The sequence below is a fragment of the Pseudorasbora parva genome, chromosome 22, assembly GCF_024679245.1.
Source record: "Pseudorasbora parva isolate DD20220531a chromosome 22, ASM2467924v1, whole genome shotgun sequence".
NCBI classification, from domain to species: Eukaryota; Metazoa; Chordata; class Actinopteri; order Cypriniformes; family Gobionidae; genus Pseudorasbora; species Pseudorasbora parva.
The window spans coordinates 15,913,689-15,932,662 of record NC_090193.1 but is presented as its reverse complement, the minus strand read 5'-3'; the positions used below and the strand labels follow the sequence as shown (position 1 = coordinate 15,932,662).

The window sequence follows — 18,974 nt, the reverse complement described above, 5'->3', positions numbered from 1 at the left end:
CAAATGTAATCCAAGCCCCTTTGATGACGTGCATGATTACGTTACTGTTTATCATCTGTCCGTCATCATCTAAACCCCGCCCTGATGATTTCATTGGTCCGAACAGTTTCTGTTCAGAGATAATTACTCCTTTATGGATCGAGGCCAGACCGAACAGCCCGACCTAAACATTTTGTGGGCGGGGCTAAGTTCGGCTGGCATCCAGGCTAGATTTCTCCATTTTAAGAATATAATTAAAGGGAGTTTTACTCTAGCAGTTGAATTCAGAACAGGGCACAGTTCGTATGAAAAATTGGTAATGTGAAAGCTGTGATGCGGACCTGAGAGCGCACCAGTACCACACCATACCAGGAGCAGGAGGTCCATATTCACCAGGAATAGGAATATAGTGCGGCCCCTTTAAGAGCTGGAATATAGTGCGGCCCCTTTAAGAGATGCCGGTATTTTGTGTGTGTGTGCGCCAAACTGTGCTGCGATTCACACGAACAGTGTGAGAAACATGGACTCGGGAATGCTCTAACCTGTATTTGTTTTAGCCAATTGTAATATATTTAGTTCAATAAAACACATGTATTGTAAGGGGTGATGGTGTAAATGATTTATCTCGGACATGAGCGAGAGTGAGCTTGCAGTGCATCGCTCAGACTGCAGAGAATGTGCTCAGTGCAAAAACACACTTTTCTTTTTAACTGGAGTCTAATAAAAGTTAAGAAGAAAATATTGTAGTTTATGTAGGCTATAGCTGCACTTGTTTCAGAGTAATGTTATTGTTATCCCTTTTCTTTCCCTATGAATGTTTGCTGCTGCATTTACGTCTATGGCTGATTTCAATTTCTCCAACTACGGGCCGTGGATCAAACAGAAAATGCGTGCTGCATTAATCAAATCAGTGCCGTTAAAATTAATTTGCATTAACGCATTATTAGCGCGTAAATTTTGACAGCCCTTTGGTTGGACAACCGTTCGGGACTTTTTAAGGAAAACTCAGATTGCTATTCCGTCCCTGCTGTCTTATAAACTTGTTTGAAAATATTGATTTATAAAGCAAACAGATACGTTCCTAATTCTGAGTATCTGATTTTAGTGTATAGGGGGGCACTATTACACATCTTCTATTACAGAATCTCTGGATCAAAACACAGATGAAGAAGAAGCAGAAACAAGTGATAGAAAATTGCTTTAAAAAGTAAATCTATCATCATTGCAATCATCATTAATCATCATGCAATCATCATGTATGTATCATTATGTAATGATGCATAAATTATGTTTTATTAAAAAAGTTTGAGAGGAACACGTTCAAAGGATCTATCCCAATCATCATGTCATTCTAAACCAGCTGTCAACAGTCAGAAATCAACATGTCTACCCAATCAGCACAAGTGAAGGACTATATAAATACCCAGTCATCTCACCAATGTTCATTGACTTCCCCCCACCACCCCGTCTTCCTCACACTCACCTGGTTACTTACCAGAGATACGGGGGGAGTACACTGGGTTCGGGCCAAATACCGAGCTCTGAGCCCTCTCCTCCGACAGCACGCCAAATACACAAACTACTACGCATAATATTACACATACTATTTGATCTGATTATTTGTAAGTGTGAACTCTTGAAACAGCATATAAATCTAAAACTGCCTAAACTTACCAAATTAAATATGAAGAGGAAACAACTGTGACACTTCGGGGGTGTTGATGGACGCAACCTACTCCATCTGTATTTTGATCATCATTCTGAATCCGGACATAATTTTTGAAAAAAAAAAAAAAAAATCTCAGCTTTTTGCTTCAAATGTTGCATTTTTTAATGAAATGACACAGTTCACTTAAGTTCACTTGTAGTACAGATGCAGTACAAATGAGAAACGTAGTTGTGAACTAGTTGTACACTTAAATTGCACTTACTTAAAGTGTCCTCAAACTGGCAACCCACATAAGCGTCTCCTCTTAGGAGGAGGGGGTAGGGAAAACAATATTTTGAATTTGGACTGCAGTACCCATTTCAACCACTAGCTATCACTCTTACATACAGCACCTTTAAATATATACATTTACATACAAAAAAGTGGGCCAGTTTAGTCCCAAGCAGTATTGAGAACAAGTTTACTTCTAGAACATTGATATTAGTATACTTACTATATAAAGTATACTTAAAAGTATACTTGAACATTACTTATAGGCTATACTTCTTTTTCACAAGGGTTATTTACTGACTTTTTGTAGCATATTATTTTTTATTCTGGTGGTGTTTTGATTAATTGGGTGGGCTAACTGAATTTGTTTTTCCTTCAGGTTACGGTATCGGACTGCCCCAGAACTCACCTCTCACCTCAAACATATCTGAATTCATCAGCCGTTACAAGTCAGATGGCTACATGGACATGCTGCATGACAAGTGGTATAAAGTTGTGCCATGCGGAAAGAGAGTCTTTGCTGTTACAGAGGTGAGCAGAATTCTGTCTAATTAAAAGTGAAAAGAAAAAAGAAAAATGGTACATAGTGCAAGAAATCTTCAGAGGTGACCCAAAACAGAACTGAAACATTTGGTTTTATTATTAACAAATTAATAAATATGTATTTGCTTAATTCCTATATAAGTTAAATCCTTTTTACCATGTAATGAATTCATGGTTGGCTGTGTCACTTTCCGATCTCATACATTTGAGCTGTTTGATGGTGTTATCCAAGCCATATAAATGTAAATGCTGTGCACTTGTGTGTTGATTTGATTTGGGGGTTGTACGTTACACTTAGATTTCACCTAGATGTTTTTTTTTTCAGATACAGTTATATTGTTTGCAAATAGAGATTATTAAGTGATACAACAAATAAATAAAGCATAATATATAAAGAATAAAATATGTATTTTCCTGTAATGAAACTGCACATTATCCCACACATGCGGCTAAATAAATCTCAGATTAATTAAAAATGTAAAATAATGAATAATGTTAAGCTGACATACTAATAAATAAAAAATAAACACTACAAGCAAAATGACTGTTTTGCATGCATTTGTGCATTTTGGGCTTTTTGGCTTTTTTCATATTGGTGGAAAGAAAACATCCAAAATACACTTTCAAGTGTATCTTTTATAACACCTTTTTCTATTTGCATCTGTAGATTTCAATTATGGTACATATCTTCAAAGGCCATTTCTCAAAATTTGAATTTTCTCCTGCACTGAGGCAGAAATCTACACTTCAGGCATTTACATACTCCAAACTTTACCGTTTTATTCCTAAAATGTATATTGCCAAAAGTATTGGGACACCACTCCAAATCACTGAATTCAGGTGTTCCAGTGACTTCCATGGCCACAGGTGTATACAACCAAGCACCTTTATGCAGACTGCTTTAATAAACATTTATGAAAAAATGGGTCTCTTTCAGAAGCTCAGTGAATTCAAGCGTTGTCACGTGATAGGTCGCCACCATAGGTCCATTCATGAAATGTACTCATTACTAAACATTCAAAAGTCAACTGTTGATATTATTACAAAGTTGAAGCAAAAAAAAGTATAAAAAGTTACATCCAGTCATAAATAGTCTGTCATCTGCTCAACAATATGCAGTGCAATAAATACAAAAGGAAGATAGTTTACAATATATATTTTTAATGTAAACTTTCTTAAGTGCTGCCAATAGATTTGTTTTAAATAACTAGATTATTCACAAATTTTTCTGTATAAAATATTTGTATTTAATTAAAATATATATTTTAAAGAAAAAAATTATAGCAATTCAACTTTAGTGTAATGAAAAGATTTTTAACATAGGCTTTAAACTTATGAATTAAATTTAGATTAATCCTTATTAAAACTACAAAAGTTCTTTAGTCAAGGGCAGTGAGTGATTAAAAAGTGACACAACTCTATAAGTTCATCATTAGACGTTATTTAACTCTTTTACAACTGTTCTTATGAGGATACTCGACAAAACAGACACATAATTCTGTGTGTTATAGTCTAGTTTGTTCAAGAGCGAAAGAGAACTCGATTCTGGCTCGCTGTCTGTGCTCTGGCGCGCAACCCACACCACTAGTAGTTTCATGAGAACGTATTTCATTTCATGAGAACCTATTGGTCTACGTATAAGAGCACATTCTGCGTTAAAAGCTGGAAAGACAGTTAAAATTATACCCCGGCCCGCAGTGAGTCATGGACGTAACCATAGACAGTAAAAGAAATGGACACAGCGACCCCATTGACGTCAACGGCGAAATAATGAAGTCAACCTAGGGGCACTCACTTCCTGATGCCTGAGCGAACTGCGCAGGCTCAGACTGAGCTTGACGACGTAGATGTGACGTGAGCCTCCTGTCTGACAGCTGTAGGTCTTCTAGTAGTTGTGGAAAGTGAAATTGGAATCACGTTGTTTAAATATTTTCTCCCGTTGCTTTTGGCTCACTATGGGCTTCTCCCCATTCTTCCCCCTTGACTTTATCAGACTTTATGTCTCCACGTCCCCCCGACTGTCTCATAGACAGTAAAAGATTGCCTGTGAGCGTCTCCTCCTGTCTATACGGTAATTTCTCAACTGTGCGACAGAGTCGCGTTGGTTATGACGCAATCGTTAGCCTATTTTTACAAAAACAGCTTCTGCGGGGCGATAGTGTAAGTTACAAGGTAATGGAGCCTATTATGCATTGTCGTGTTTCTTTAGAAATAAACAATGGACAAATTGAGTCTTTAAACGCCTCAGATGTAAAGTTATTCACTGTCAAAGTGACTCAAAAATGAATGGGAGTCAATGGGATGCTAACAGCAGGTGATGGCTTGGTTAGCAATGGCAGCCCCTAGGGGTGGAACGCTTTCCGAGCGCTAGATTACCCCCTTGGACGTAACGTCAGAACAAGTTTAAATATCCTTTCTAGTCTATATTTTTATCTTGCAAATTAAAATTATTTGTAAATGATCACTTTGTAGTTTTTAACAGGTTATAGCCCTGCTTGTTTTTATAAAAATAATATATGCATTCACTGCATGATCATTTCACCGTATTTACTTAAGCTGGGCAAACCGTGCAATGAGTAACACTGGTCTAGAATAATGATGATGTCCTTCCCACTAATTCCACCTGCCTCTGCCACTAGCAAGTGGAAAATCATGGTTCACTGACTTCGAAATGTCTCCTCTTTAAATAAATAGATGATACGACTGCTTTTAATGCCATTTCATGGGGTCTTTCTTAAAGCTCAGTCATAAAATCTTTTGTGCCAATCAATCAAACCTCCAAATCTGACTGTCGTGTACTACCGAATTGCATTTTTCTTGAATTAATTACTTGATGCTTTCTCAAATCAAACAAAGCTCCTGAGATCATGGCGATGACACCACCCTGTCATTTCTTTATATGAAAGAGCCAATAGAGAGCTCAAATGTTTATCATTTCCTCAGAGCCTCTTTAAGTCTGACAGGCTGATGTGAGTAAGTGATGTTTGCTTTAGCGATCAGTGGCGGAGGGGCTTCAGTTCTTACATATTGATTCGGCTCAGTACCTTCACTAACTTATCTCGTGTCATTATCTCCGGTGCTGACAGAGGCGTGCGTTAGATCTGCTCGAAACCTCAGAAGATTTCAGAGTAAATGACACTTTTGGAGCGTGCTGATCGGCTGACAACTGACATCCACAGGAAGAAATAAAGGCCGAACTACGCCTCTCTCCTACAACACAGATTTCTCAGTGCTGCCGAATACTATAAGCTTGCAGTAGGGCATGTTTCTTTTTCCATCTCTTAATTTCAGGAAGGAAAATTACCATTGCCTGAGCAGAAAAGATTATTCCTCATTTCCATTTCAAATCTCTTGCTCTTGTGGCATCAGAGGCTCACTGGAGGATGAAAACATGAGGACAAAGCATTGTGTGCTGGTTAAAACCTACGCAAGAAACACTCGGTTTTGCATCGATCCGACAAGTGAACGTGTTTGAGAAGGAGCTAATAGGATGTGCTATTTCCCAGAATGTTGCTTGGCAGTACGCAGTGGCCTTACAAAGATTTACAGGATTGGATTCGTACTTATGGATCAGCAATATACAGTGAACCTGACTTCACCTACTTTTTTCATTGGTTTTGAGAACACAAAGTACCCGAAAAAAGAGCTATGCAAGAGCTATGCAACTGAAAAGTTTATCTGCCAAGATACAGGCCTCATGCATGCCCTGCAGTCATAACACACAGATGAAAGACTTATAAGTTCATTCATGTATTTTTCTTTTCTTGTCTTTTCTGTAGTCTCTGTTTTGGTTGACTGTATGGTAAAAGGTATGCTCTGTGAGAAATATTCAGTTTACTGAAGGTGAAGTCTGTAACATCTGCACCAAATAAAAGTCCAAAACTAGTGACTTTTTTCCTCCCGTCTTCCCTAGCTTTGACGAACATATAGCTCCGCCTCAAACTCACCCCATTGGCTGAGCCACTGTTGCTATGTCGGGCTGCTTAGGAAGCTCAAACAAACAGATGATGTTTTAAGTTATATAGGGCCCTATTTTAACGTTCTGAGTACATGGTCTGAAGCGCATAGGGGCAGATGCAGTTAGGGAGTGTCTGAATTCACTTTCGCTAGTTTGACGACTGAAAAAAAAAAAAAAACAGTCCAAAAGGGTTGTATCTGTAGTCTTTTATAGGTGGGGTAAGTGCTATCTGGTAACCGTTGTTGATATTTCAAATCACCACAACAAACACGCCCCTACCCCCAAAAAGGGTCTCGCCCCTATTTTGATAGCTCCGCCCCACACATACGTAACCCAGGCAACTACTATGGCAAAATCTGTGTGTAACTAATCCAGGTCGAAAATTCAATGAAAAAGTCATCCTTCCATCACAAAAAGACAAACCGTTCTCATGAACAACTCGATAGTACACAGTCATGACAGTCCAACTAACGACATATTATAATTATGACCAGATAAGAGTTATTTATAGCGATCACAAAAACACAAACCGTTCTCATGAACAACTTGATAGAAGACGAGCCGACAATCCAACTAACGAACATATTACAATTATGACCAGATTAGAGTTATATGACAAGATTAGAGTTATAGCAATGACAAAACGCAAACAACTCGATAATGTTAGTATACAAGCTCGATAGTAACGACATATTAAAATTATGACCGGATGGGTTATATAGATGAAAAGAGGAAACAAACAGGAGTATATTATCTTACCTGTCGGACACATTTTGTGAGCTGACTCTTGAACACTTCTCCAGAGAGGAATCCTTTTATTTTAATATTTAAAAATGTTTGTGTGCTGCTGCACATCCCTGTGTGTGTAATAAGCAGAGTGTTAAATCTATAGGGATATTAGGTTACTAACATGCTTTAAATAACACAAAAAACTGCAATTTCAGTTGCCTCAAAATAGTAATGTGCCAGCAATGCACCTGAACACATCTCTTTTTCAGACCAGCACGACCATGGGCCTCCAGATGGGCGTGAGTGCATTTGCTATTTAAAATAATGTGGCGCTGGACGTGAAAATGATAACTGCTTCAGGCTGGCACTAACAAAAACACTTACGTCCTGCTTAGCGTCGCATTGCACCGGGTGTATGATAGGGCCCTTAAAACTACACTGTGTGATATTTTCCCCCATCTAGCGATGAAAAGGTTTATGACCATCCAGTGAATAATAGTTTCTGTTCCTCTCAATTCTGATTTCGTTTTAACTCCTATGGTGGCCGATTTAGTCCAAGATTAACATGGCAATCCCTCTCTTCACATTCGACACGGTGCCATCGAGTGTTAAAACGCGAAAGGTGAAGCTTGAATTTACGGGTATGTTCCTCTTTGGCTAATGTACTTTCAATATGGAGGGGCAACATGGCGACCAGCATTCGAACCCCTCATCCGTATGTATTTTCAATAGCATATTATAAACATACGAGGATACTTTTACTTGAAAGAAATAAATATACATTAATGAGCACATATTTTTGAAAGAACTAAGTGTTTTAGCTAAGGGAAATCATTCAGGGAAATAAACCTTTAGATAGTTCACTAAAAAGATGACTGACCATAGCCTGACAAGCCAGACCCACATCAAGATGTTTGGTCTGGAAACTCACCATTGACAGGGCTCAATCTGAGGGGCGGGATAAACGGTTGTCTTTCAAACTCCCTCTGCACGCGATAGGATAGCGCTACAACCAATCAGAGCAACGAAGGTGAAACAGAGCTTGTTAATAGATTAAACATTCGCCATATCCGGTCGGCAAAACTCTGAATACATCTTCCCTTTTTAAGAATGAGCAAACCGTTCTTTGTTCTTTTCTCTGAGAAAAGCTTAACTCCAAGTCTTTCAGAGTCGCGGTCAAAGCTGATTCGAGAGACCGCCGTTCGGCAGTTTCTGTGTTTACTGGAAGCACGCAAACGCAATTTGGCTGTCATCATTATGGCCCACCCACCTGCTCTATATACGATGTGATTGGCCCGGCAAGAGTTAGGCGAATTCAGCTCAGAAGGGTATTGAGAGTTGCTAGACACTCGCGGGCAGATTAAATTTCCTGCCGCTAGGGTGCGTCTAGATTTCTAGGCTAGACTGATCACGCTTCCAAAACAAAATTAACCAGCACAAATGTCTTCAACATTGATAAAAATAATGAATGTTTCTTTTGATGAGCAAATACATACAGCCTTGATGAGCATATTTATTTCATAAACATTACAAAATATTTCCAACACCCAACTTTTAAAGTATATATTTTATTTAACTGATAAAAATTTATATTATCCAAATTTAAATGTAGACCTAGTCTTTTTTCCCCCTCAGGAATAAATGACTTATCTCATTTGATGACATGTCTATTTTTCTCCAATCGAATCCTCTCTAGAATAAGATGTCCCATCCCTAACAGTGTCTGCAACCAACTAACAAGTTTCACAGGAATAAAAGAGGCACGAACCCTTTAATATGTGTGACTAAACATTCAGGTCCAAAAGGAAATATGTCAACACAGGTCAGAAAATGTTTTTTAACCTAAAAGGAAACCATCACACTTTACTGTACCTTAAAGTTTGAGCATTTTAGTCAACTTGATTTTGTATTTTTTTATTATTTTTTTATTTTTGATTTTGTTTGTGTTCACAACTCTTTCTGCAGTTATAAAAACCAATAGGCTTATGATTAAAAAACACAATTATTATGTAGAGCTGTTTGATTTGATTGATTTTTGTGTCTATACAAATCATCTCTCCCCATCTAATATTGATGGGGCTCCTGCTTTGCTATTAATAAGATGATTTTTAATGTCAATTAGTTCAAGTTGGTAGGTATCCTTCTCCATCAAAGGCACTGCGGGAAGGCTATGGGCTTCTCTCAGACTAATGAAATATCAGTCAGCAGGATTATACTGCCCTCCTGTGTACAAGTACTGCATCACACCCTTTTGGTCATTAAAGCTGCCGTGTATCATTTTTTTTCAATGTTTGTTCTTTCTCTTTCTAGACGCTGCAGATGGGCATTCGTCACTTCTCAGGGTTGTTTTTGTTGCTTTGTGTGGGTGTGACCGGGGCCTTACTCACTCTGGCAGGAGAACACGCATTCTATCGCCTGGTTCTGCCACATATCCGCCGCAGACAGAAGTTCAAATATTGGCTTCACACCAGTCAGGTGAGCCGTGAGCCTAAACGGGTTAAAGGGACAGTTCACCCAAAAAATAAACACTCTGTCATGCTTCACTCATCTCTTCCAAACCAGTCTGACGTGTTTCTCTTGTGGAACGCAAAAAGAGATGCTTTCCAAGCTGCTCTTTTCATAGAAATAAAAGAAATGATTGGTGACCACGTCTGACAGATTTAGACTAATGTTGGGGTATGTTTATGGCACTTTTGTCATGTTTGGAGTTTGATGTTGAGTAAATGGCCACATTTTGAGCTGTCCCTTTAATGCTCGTGATGTTTTCTTTCAACTGGACTGGTTTTCCTGCAAAACTGTAACTGTCACGCAGTTTATTATTCCATCAAAATGTTTCCTTTCTTCCCTCAGCTGATAACTAAGATTAAGAATGCTACAGCTTTAACTTATTCATGGGGCAAAGCTTTGACTCTGTAAATGAGATGTGCTTGATCTCTCAGGGTCTTATAAGCTACTTTCTCTGAGGGGTGGGGAGGGATTACTGCCAAGTCGAGTCAGTAATTGCCATCTCTGGAATATTGATTTTTAAAATCAAAAGCATGATGTTGATCTCTCTCATTCATCTCAAGCTGAGACAAATCCTTTTTTCTTTTTTGCAGAAAATCCACAGAGCACTGAACATGACTTATGAGGATGTGAAACGGCAGCGGGCAAACACAGAGAAAAGGTTTTGACTTTGTTTTATTAATCTATTTTCCATTTTAATAACAACAGACTTGTGCTTATCACTGCTTATTTCATGGTTTTCCACTTTAAATGTAGAAAAAAAACCACACCCTTGGGTCTAAATGTTTGTTTCATAGTTGTTTTTTTACCCAGAATGTTTCTGGTTTTATTTCAGCAAGCTGGACCACAAATCAGTCATAAGTACATGTTTTAAAATCTGAGATGTATACATCATCTGAAAGATGAATAAAATAGCTTTCCATTGATATATGGACAATATTTGGCAGAGATACAACTATTTAAAAATCTGAAATCTGAGGGTGCAAATAAATCTAAATATTGAGAAAATCGCCATTAAGTTGTCCAAATGAAGTCCTTAGCAACACACATTGCTGCTACTAATAAATCTTTGATATATTTATGTTAGGAAATCTACAAAATATCTCCATGGATCATGATTTTTATTTAATATCCTAATGATTTTCTCATGAAAATCTATAATTTTGACCTATACAATGTAATGTAAATTTTTCAAATGTCTATTTATCTTTAATTTATTTTTATTTCTGTTTCAGTTTTAGTACGTTTAGTACTTATTTCAGGTAGTTTCCAAGGAAACATTTCTAAAGGCTAACTTTTATGTTTTTTTTAAAACCTAATATGTATATATTTCTGCTTCATTTCAATTCAAGAAAATGATTTGTAATAGTTTTACTTAACATCCACAATAAAGTGTTGTTATTCTTTTTACAACAACCTGTCAGGACAGCAACATGGTGTCGGCCCAGATCCGGCCCACATCTGCTACGCTCGGAATCCACGTGTGCGAGATGTGGGCCAGATCTGGGCCGACACTATGTTGCTCTCGGGGTAAAGATCAAATAATAATGGACAGCGCTGGAGCATTTTTTTTAAAGAGATAGTTCACCCAAGAATGAAAATTCTGTCATTTACTTTTTCTCATGTTATTCCACACTCTTCCATAATTCCATGACTTTCTCTTTTCCAAATTCACACATGGTAACTTTTTGATAAATATTTTGGCTGCTCTTTTCCATATAATGAATGTAGATGGGGACTGGAGCTGTAAAGTTCCAAATGCACCGTTAAAGTACCATAAAAGTAGTCCATGTGATTTAAACAGAATCGGAAAAGTCGGAATATAGCACACAAGTCATATTGATTACTTGTATGATACTTTTATGGGGTTTTTTCTTTTCATTTTGGAGTTTTCACTTTCATTATTAGTAAAAGAGTTACCTTGCAGGGTTATTCTGCAAAAATTCAAGAAATGATGACCTCTCACTGTTTAACAAAATCACATATCTTGCCTCTGTCTTCCCAGTTGTAACATCCAGAAAGCCCAACCGCATCAGCCACCTCCAGCTGCTCCGCTCGGATCTTTTGCCAGATGGAACAATGAAAGCACCAAGGCAGCACAGGAGCCCAAAGACAACAAGAGGGTCCATTTCAACCTGGAAACTCTCAACACGCGCCGACTTCTCACCCGTGTCATTTCAGAGGGGGGTCAGGCTAGCTCCGCCTCCACGTTGAGCTCCGGGGCTGGGAGTTTATTGGCGAGAGTGTGTGAAAACGGAGGGCCCGTTCAGCAGTCCACCTCCTCGGTGAGATCCTCGAGCCCCTCCAGAGAAGGCGAGTTGGAAGAACTTCAGGTGAAGATCGAGGAAATCCGTGGGCATTTGAAAGCTGCTCTGGCTCGTAGGGCGGAGCTTCAGACTACACTGGCTAAAGAACGAGCGGCTGTCACTGTCGCCCCGCCGACCACCGCAGCTCCGCCCACGGTCACAGCCACCATTTGCCCCGCCCTCACCAAAGAGCCAGCAGATTTGAAAAGGTGATGCTCACAATGTCTGAAATGAACAGTGACAGTGGACATTTTTTTCTATCTTTCTCCTCCAAAAAAAACCTTTCATATACACCAGGACTCTTTTAAAATCATCATGCTAAGGGAACATTGATCCTTGGTACCGTTTTGCTAATGATAACGCTATAGGGCCTCATGTGGCTTATTTTCTAAAGCATCGCTCCCCAACTGCTGTTAAAGCAGGCGCTGGCAGATTTGGGGATTTTTTTCCGAATCATTCAGACGTTTACAGGTGAAACCAAAAGAACAAGCGTTATAAAGTTGAAAGCACCAAGCAAGTCCATGCTTTTCACTCAGAGCTTTATTTAGTCATATCCCAGAAAGACATTCCCCTCTGCCCATCTGTGAATAAGAATCAGAATAAACCCCTGTTGCACCCGAGGCCTCATCATGGAGTCTGAGGTAGAACAGAACACTGACTTGGCTGCTTTGCCAATTATTTTATAGCTTGGTTGTGTCTGATCTTAAAACCGCTATTGTTATTGACATTTTTTCACTCCATAAAGTCATATTGACATATGAATGGCCAGGTTGCCTGTTTGAATTAAGTTTGATGTTAAAGAAATAAATGTGATCTTGTCATACATTTGAAATCTTACTTGATCCAATTAACTCTCTGAGCTGGAATTTTTCATTTAAAAAGGAAGGCTGATTTTTGTTGTTATAGTCCTCGTGATGAACTAACTTTTGGTGGATACTGGATACTCAGATATGATGCACAGTAGGGGGAAGAATACATAAAGCACATAATTATACAATATTTATTATATTTCAGAAACACATCTGTTTGATGCATGGTCAGCATGATGTTTCTGCTTTGTCATTTAGGTTGCCAGACAAGGACATCCACCTTTAACCTATATTGATGTTTTAGATGATAATGGATTTCCTTCAAAAAAATAAATCAAAATTCCCTAAAGTAAAAGTAAATTCCCAGTATATTTAACAAATTTGATAAAACACATCTGATTTCTTTTTCTGTGTGTGTGTGTGTGTGTGTGTGTGTGTGTGTGTGTGTGTGTGTGTGTGTGTGTGTGTGTGTGTGTGTGTGTGTGTGTGTGTGTGTGTGTGTGTGTGTGTGTGTGTGTGTGTGTGTGTGTGTGTGTGTGTGTGTGTGTGTGTGTGTGTGTGTGTGTGTGTGTGTGTGTGTGTGTGTGTGTGTGTGTCAGTCATAACACTATGACCACTGACAGGTGAAGAGAAAAACACTGATTATCTCTTCATCACAGCTCCTTTTAACTTTTAATGGGTGGGATATATTAGGCAGTAAGAGAAGATTTTGTCCTCAAAGTTGATGTGTTAGAAGCAGGAAAAATTAGGCAAGCGTAAGGATTTGAGCAAGAGCCAAATTGTGGGGTATTCCCGGTCTGCAGTGGTCAGTATCTATCAAAAGTGGTCCAATGATGGAACAGTGGTGAACCGGCGACAGCATCATGGGTGGCCAAGGCTCATTGATGCACGTGGGGAGTAAAGGCTGGCCCGTGTGGTCTGATCAAACAGACGAGCTACTGTAGCTCAAATTGCTCTAGATAGCAGTTCAGGCTGATTCTGATAGAAAGGTGTCAGAAGTGCATCACAATTTGTTGCATATGGAGCTGCATAACCGCAGACAACCGCATTCAAGGTGCAATATCAAAGGTGAGGCCATGACTGAGGAGCCTCTGAGCAAGGCACCTAACTGTGAATCGGGCTCTCCGGGTGCCTAAGCAAATTCAGTACTCACTGCTCCTAATGTGTGTGCACTAACTTGGATGGGTAACACTTTAGAATAACGGTCCGTTATTAATAGATAACTATGCAGGAAGTAATGAAGGACTAATAAGTAGCACTACATTAACACTTCAGCTACTACTATTAACTAATATAGAAACAAGATGAACTAATCAGTCAGTACTGAATTCAGGACTAAGATAGTTCCTTATTAGGTAAATAATAGTTACTCAATGAGACTGGTCACTAATATCTAATAGGTAACAAGGAAAAATTATAAAGAATTACTAATTAATTACTAATCACAACATTAACATGTCTGAGATGTGAGAAATTGTCTTTTTTTTTACTCCTAATTACTTAAGTGTTACCTAGTCATTATGCAGGAACTTCTAGTGATCTGGACCATTATTTTAAAGTGGAAAACATTGTTAGATCACTAGTAGTTCTTAAAAATTGTCCTTTGTTACTCTGAATAAAGTCATAAAATGCATAATTACTCAAATACCCAATCACTCTTCAAGGACTACTGGTGATCTGGACCATTATTTTAAAGTGAAAAACATATTTTCCAAAATAATGGTCCAGATCACTAGTAGCTCCTGCATAATGACTAGGTAACACTTAAGTAATTAGTAATGCATTTATGACTTTATTCAGAGTAAAGAATCAATAATGTTATAATTGTTAATTAATATTTCAGTTAGTTAACTATCTACGTTAACTAATACGTCAGATAGTTGATATTTAATGAGGCTAATCTCAGTCAGTAATTATTGATTACTTAATAAAGAACTATCTCCTAAATTCAATATTACTCACTGATTAGTTCATCTTGTTTCTATATTAGTTAATAGTAGCTGAAGTGTTAATGTAGTGCTACTTATTAGTCCTGCATTACTTCCTGCATAGTTATCTATTAATAACGGACCATTATTATAAAGTGTTACCCTTGACTGCATTAAATGCAGATGACAAATTCAGAGTATAAGTTAGCATACATGGCCTTTACGTCACTTTATGTAATTTTCTACACACCTGTAAACAGTTAGTGTCCCCCCTATAGATGGACTGCATTTATATAGCGCTTTTATCCAAAGCGCTTTACATTTTTGCCTCACATTCACCCATTCATACACCGACGGCGATGTCAGCCATGTAAGGCGCCATCCAGCTCGTCAGGAGCAGCTGGGGTTAGGGGTATTGCTCATGGACACTTCGACACTTGGTCAAGTGGAACCGGGGATTGAACCACCAACCTTCTGGTTTGAAGACAACCAACATGAACCACTGAGCCACTGCCGCCCTATATAAATGCAGTCCATTTAGTGTCCCCCCTATAGCAATAACAGCTTCTACTCTTCTGGGAAGGCTTTCTACTTTTGGAGTGTTTCTGTGGAAATGTTTGCCCTTTCATCCAGTATTTGGGAGGTCAGAAATTGATGTTGGATAAAGGTGCGCAAAGAGATTGAGGTCAGGGCTCTCAGTCAAACCACATTATTCCCCATCAAACTCATCCAGCCATGTCTTTATGGACCTTGTATTGTGCACAATCATGCTGGAATAGAAAAAGGTCTTCCCCAAACTCTTTCCCCAAAGTTGGAAGCAGCATTGTCCAAAATGTCTTGGTATGCTGAAGCATTAATATTTCCCTCACTGTAAGTGCGACCATTGAAAACCATTACCATACCATTATTCCTCCACAAAACTTTACACATGGCACAGTGTAGTCAGGCAAGTAATGTTCTCCTGGCATCTGCCAAACCGAGACTAGCCCATCAGACTGCCAAACAGAGAAGCGGGATTCGTCACTCAACAGAACACGTTCCACTGCTCCAGTGCCAGCATACTTTACACCACTCCATTTTTGACACTTGGCATTGTACTTGATGTGATGCATGCATGGAGCTGCTCAGCCATGGAAACACATTCCATGAAGCTTCTGCCAGTTTTTATTCCGGTATTAATATCAGTGGAAGTTTGGAACTCTTTAGCAATGGAATTAGCAGAGCGTTGATGACTTTTATGAGCCATGCACCTCAGTCAAGTCACCTTTATTTATATAGCACCTTATACAATAGATTGTTTCAAAGCAGATTTACAGTGATTATGCATTTCAGGTTTTGTTCAGCTGAAGTCAGTTCAGTGTTGATTCAGTCCTGTTGTAAATATCAATATCAAAAATTATAAAGCAGTTCTGCAAAAAATTTTTTTAAAAAAATGCATCGTTCAGCTTAGTTCTGTTCTCATAGACAGCATCAGTAGTCAAATCAATTATATATTTTTTATTATAAGATAAGAGGTGTGTCACGATACTTTTGTACATATTGTGTATTGTGTGTTCAAAATAATAGCAGTACAATGTGACTAACCAGAATAATCAAGGTTTTTCGTATATTTTTTTATTGCTACGTGGCAAACAAGTTACCAGTAGGTTCAGTAGATTGTCAGAAAACAAATGAGACCCAGCATTCATGATATGCACGCTCTTAAGGCTGTGCAATTGGGCAATTAGTTGAATTAGTTGAAAGGGGTGTGTTAAAAAAAATAGCAGTGTGGCATTCAATCACTGAGGTCATAAATTTTGTGAAGAAACAGGTGTGAATCAGGTGGCCCCTATTTAAGGATGAAGCCAACACTTGTTGAACATGCATTTGAAAGCTGAGGAAAATGGGTCGTTCAAGACATTGTTCAGAAGAACAGCGTACTTTGATTAAAAAGTTGATTAGAGAGGGGAAAACCTATAAAGAGGTGCAAAAAATGATAGGCTGTTCAGCTAAAATGATCTCCAATGCCTTAAAATGGAGAGCAAAACCAGAGAGACGTGGAAGAAAACGGAAGACAACCATCAAAATGGATAGAAGAATAACCAGAATGGCAAAGGCTCAGCCAATGATCACCTCCAGGATGATCAAAGACAGTCTGGAGTTACCTGTAAGTACTGTGACAGTTAGAAGACGTCTGTGTGAAGCTAATCTATTTTCAAGAATCCCCCGCAAAGTCCCTCTGTTAAAAAAAAGGCATGTGCAGAAGAGGTTACAATTTGCCAAAGAACACATCTACTGGCCTAAAGAGAAATGGAGGAACATTTTGTGGACTGATGAGAGTAAAATTGTTCTTTTTGGGTCCAAGGGCCACAGGCAGTTTGTGAGACGACCCCCAAACTCTGAATTCAAGCCACAGTACACAGTGAAGACAGTGAAGCATGGAGGTGCAAGCATCATGATATGGGCATGTTTCTCCTACTATGGTGTTGGGCCTATTTATCGCATACCAGGGATCATGGATCAGTTTGCATATGTTAAAATACTTGAAGAGGTCATGTTGCCCAATGCTGAAGAGGACATGCCCTTGAAACGGTTGTTTCAACAAGACAATGACCCAAAACACACTAGTAAACGGGCAAAGTCTTGGTTCCAAACCAACAAAATTAATGTTATGGAGTGGCCAGCCCAATCTCCAGACCTTAATCCAATTGAGAACTTGTGGGGTGATATCAAAAATGCTGTTTCTGAAGCAAAACCAAGAAATGTGAATGAATTGTGGAATGTTGTTAAAGAATCATGGAGTGGAATAACAGCTGAGAGGTGCCACAAGTTGGTTGACTCCATGCCACACAGATGTCAAGCAGTTTTAAAAAACTGTGGTCATACAACTAAATATTAGTTTAGTGATTCACAGGATTGCTAAATCCCAGGAAAAAAAAATGTTTGTACAAAATAGTTTTGAGTTTGTACAGTCAAAGGTAGACACTGCTATTTTTTTGAACACACCCCTTTCAACTAATTCAACTAATTGCCCAATTGCACAGCCTTAAGAGCGTGCATATCATGAATGCTGGGTCTTGTTTGTTTTCTGACAATCTACTGAACCTACTGGTAACTTGTTTGCCACGTAGCAATAAAAAATATACTAAAAACCTTGATTATTCTGGTTAGTCACATTGTACTGCTATTATTTTGAACAAGACTGTAGATATCAAAAGGTTACAGTTTTGCAAATTTAAAAGCCTAAATTTAAAACTTAGACTAAAGTCAAATTTTGGTTTGTATTAATTTCTCATAAATTGATTATTTAGTTTTATTTGTGCTTATAATACCATAGTATATGCTACTGAGCATATATTTATCAATTTATCAAAAGAAACACATTGTAAGTTTTAGCATCATGTTGCAGTTTCTTAACCAAAAAAAGATGGTACTGTCCATCAATGGGTTACAAATAAACAAATCCTGTGTCAAATCAACCAAATTTCAACTTTCCTGACTAAAATTTTTCATATTGGCAATATTTTTTTCTGAAGATAAACATAAGTGAAGAAGAAAGGCAAAATATTACATAACGGCTTGCATATTTATTGAGTAATCCACTATAGGATTCTATAAATATACCTGTGCCAATTTACAAGGGAGTAAAAATGATTTTAGAAAGATGACAGCATCATTATTTTACTTTTACACAGAGATTGGTAGATCTATTAGTAAAATCTTATTACTGCAATCTTTGTTGCTTTACGTATATATGCCAACAGTAATGCTTCCAAAATGGGGAAAAGCACTTATTGTTTAGTTTTTTTTAGCTGAGGTTTGCATGCCTGTTACCTAACTCAAGAACTAATAAAGATCTCTTCATATCTTTTAGATTCTAATTTTTTACAAACTTTTCATGCGGCATCTTCATTTTTAAGGCACATGGTTAATTTCCAGAGATACGGAGATCTCAAGTGGCTCAGAGTAAATTGTACACAATTTCAGTGGTCAAAAACCAAATGTGGGTCACTGCATAGAGCTGATAGCTTTTTTTTTTTTTTTTTTTTTTTTTTTTTAGAGGAATATCTGAAGAAACAATCTTGAAACTAAACATTTACCTAATTTCTTTTCTATTAACAATTCCTTTAATGCAATAAATATTGTTTCACCAAAGTTTGTTTGCCGGAGACTCTAAAAACATCAAATATTGCAATATCCTTAGATTCTTTCTTAAAACTTTTATTTTGTAATTTTCATTTTTAAGGCCCTAAATGGTAAATCTCATAGATATGAGGATCCCAATGTAACCATGTTCAA

General features: G+C 38.0%; 1 protein-coding gene across 1 annotated transcript in view; it reads left to right on the top strand.

Moving 5' to 3' along the window:
- Positions 1-12,917, top strand: part of grin3bb (glutamate receptor, ionotropic, N-methyl-D-aspartate 3Bb) — a 138,975-nt gene extending 126,058 nt beyond the window's left edge. The window contains exons 6-9 of the mRNA XM_067431246.1: positions 2,298-2,449; positions 9,459-9,623; positions 10,247-10,314; positions 11,659-12,917. Coding sequence (XP_067287347.1) covers positions 2,298-2,449; positions 9,459-9,623; positions 10,247-10,314; positions 11,659-12,172 — 899 coding nt within the window. The 3' untranslated portion in view covers positions 12,173-12,917. The remainder of the gene's footprint in view (positions 1-2,297; positions 2,450-9,458; positions 9,624-10,246; positions 10,315-11,658) is intronic.
- Positions 12,918-18,974: the final 6,057 nt, after the last annotated feature.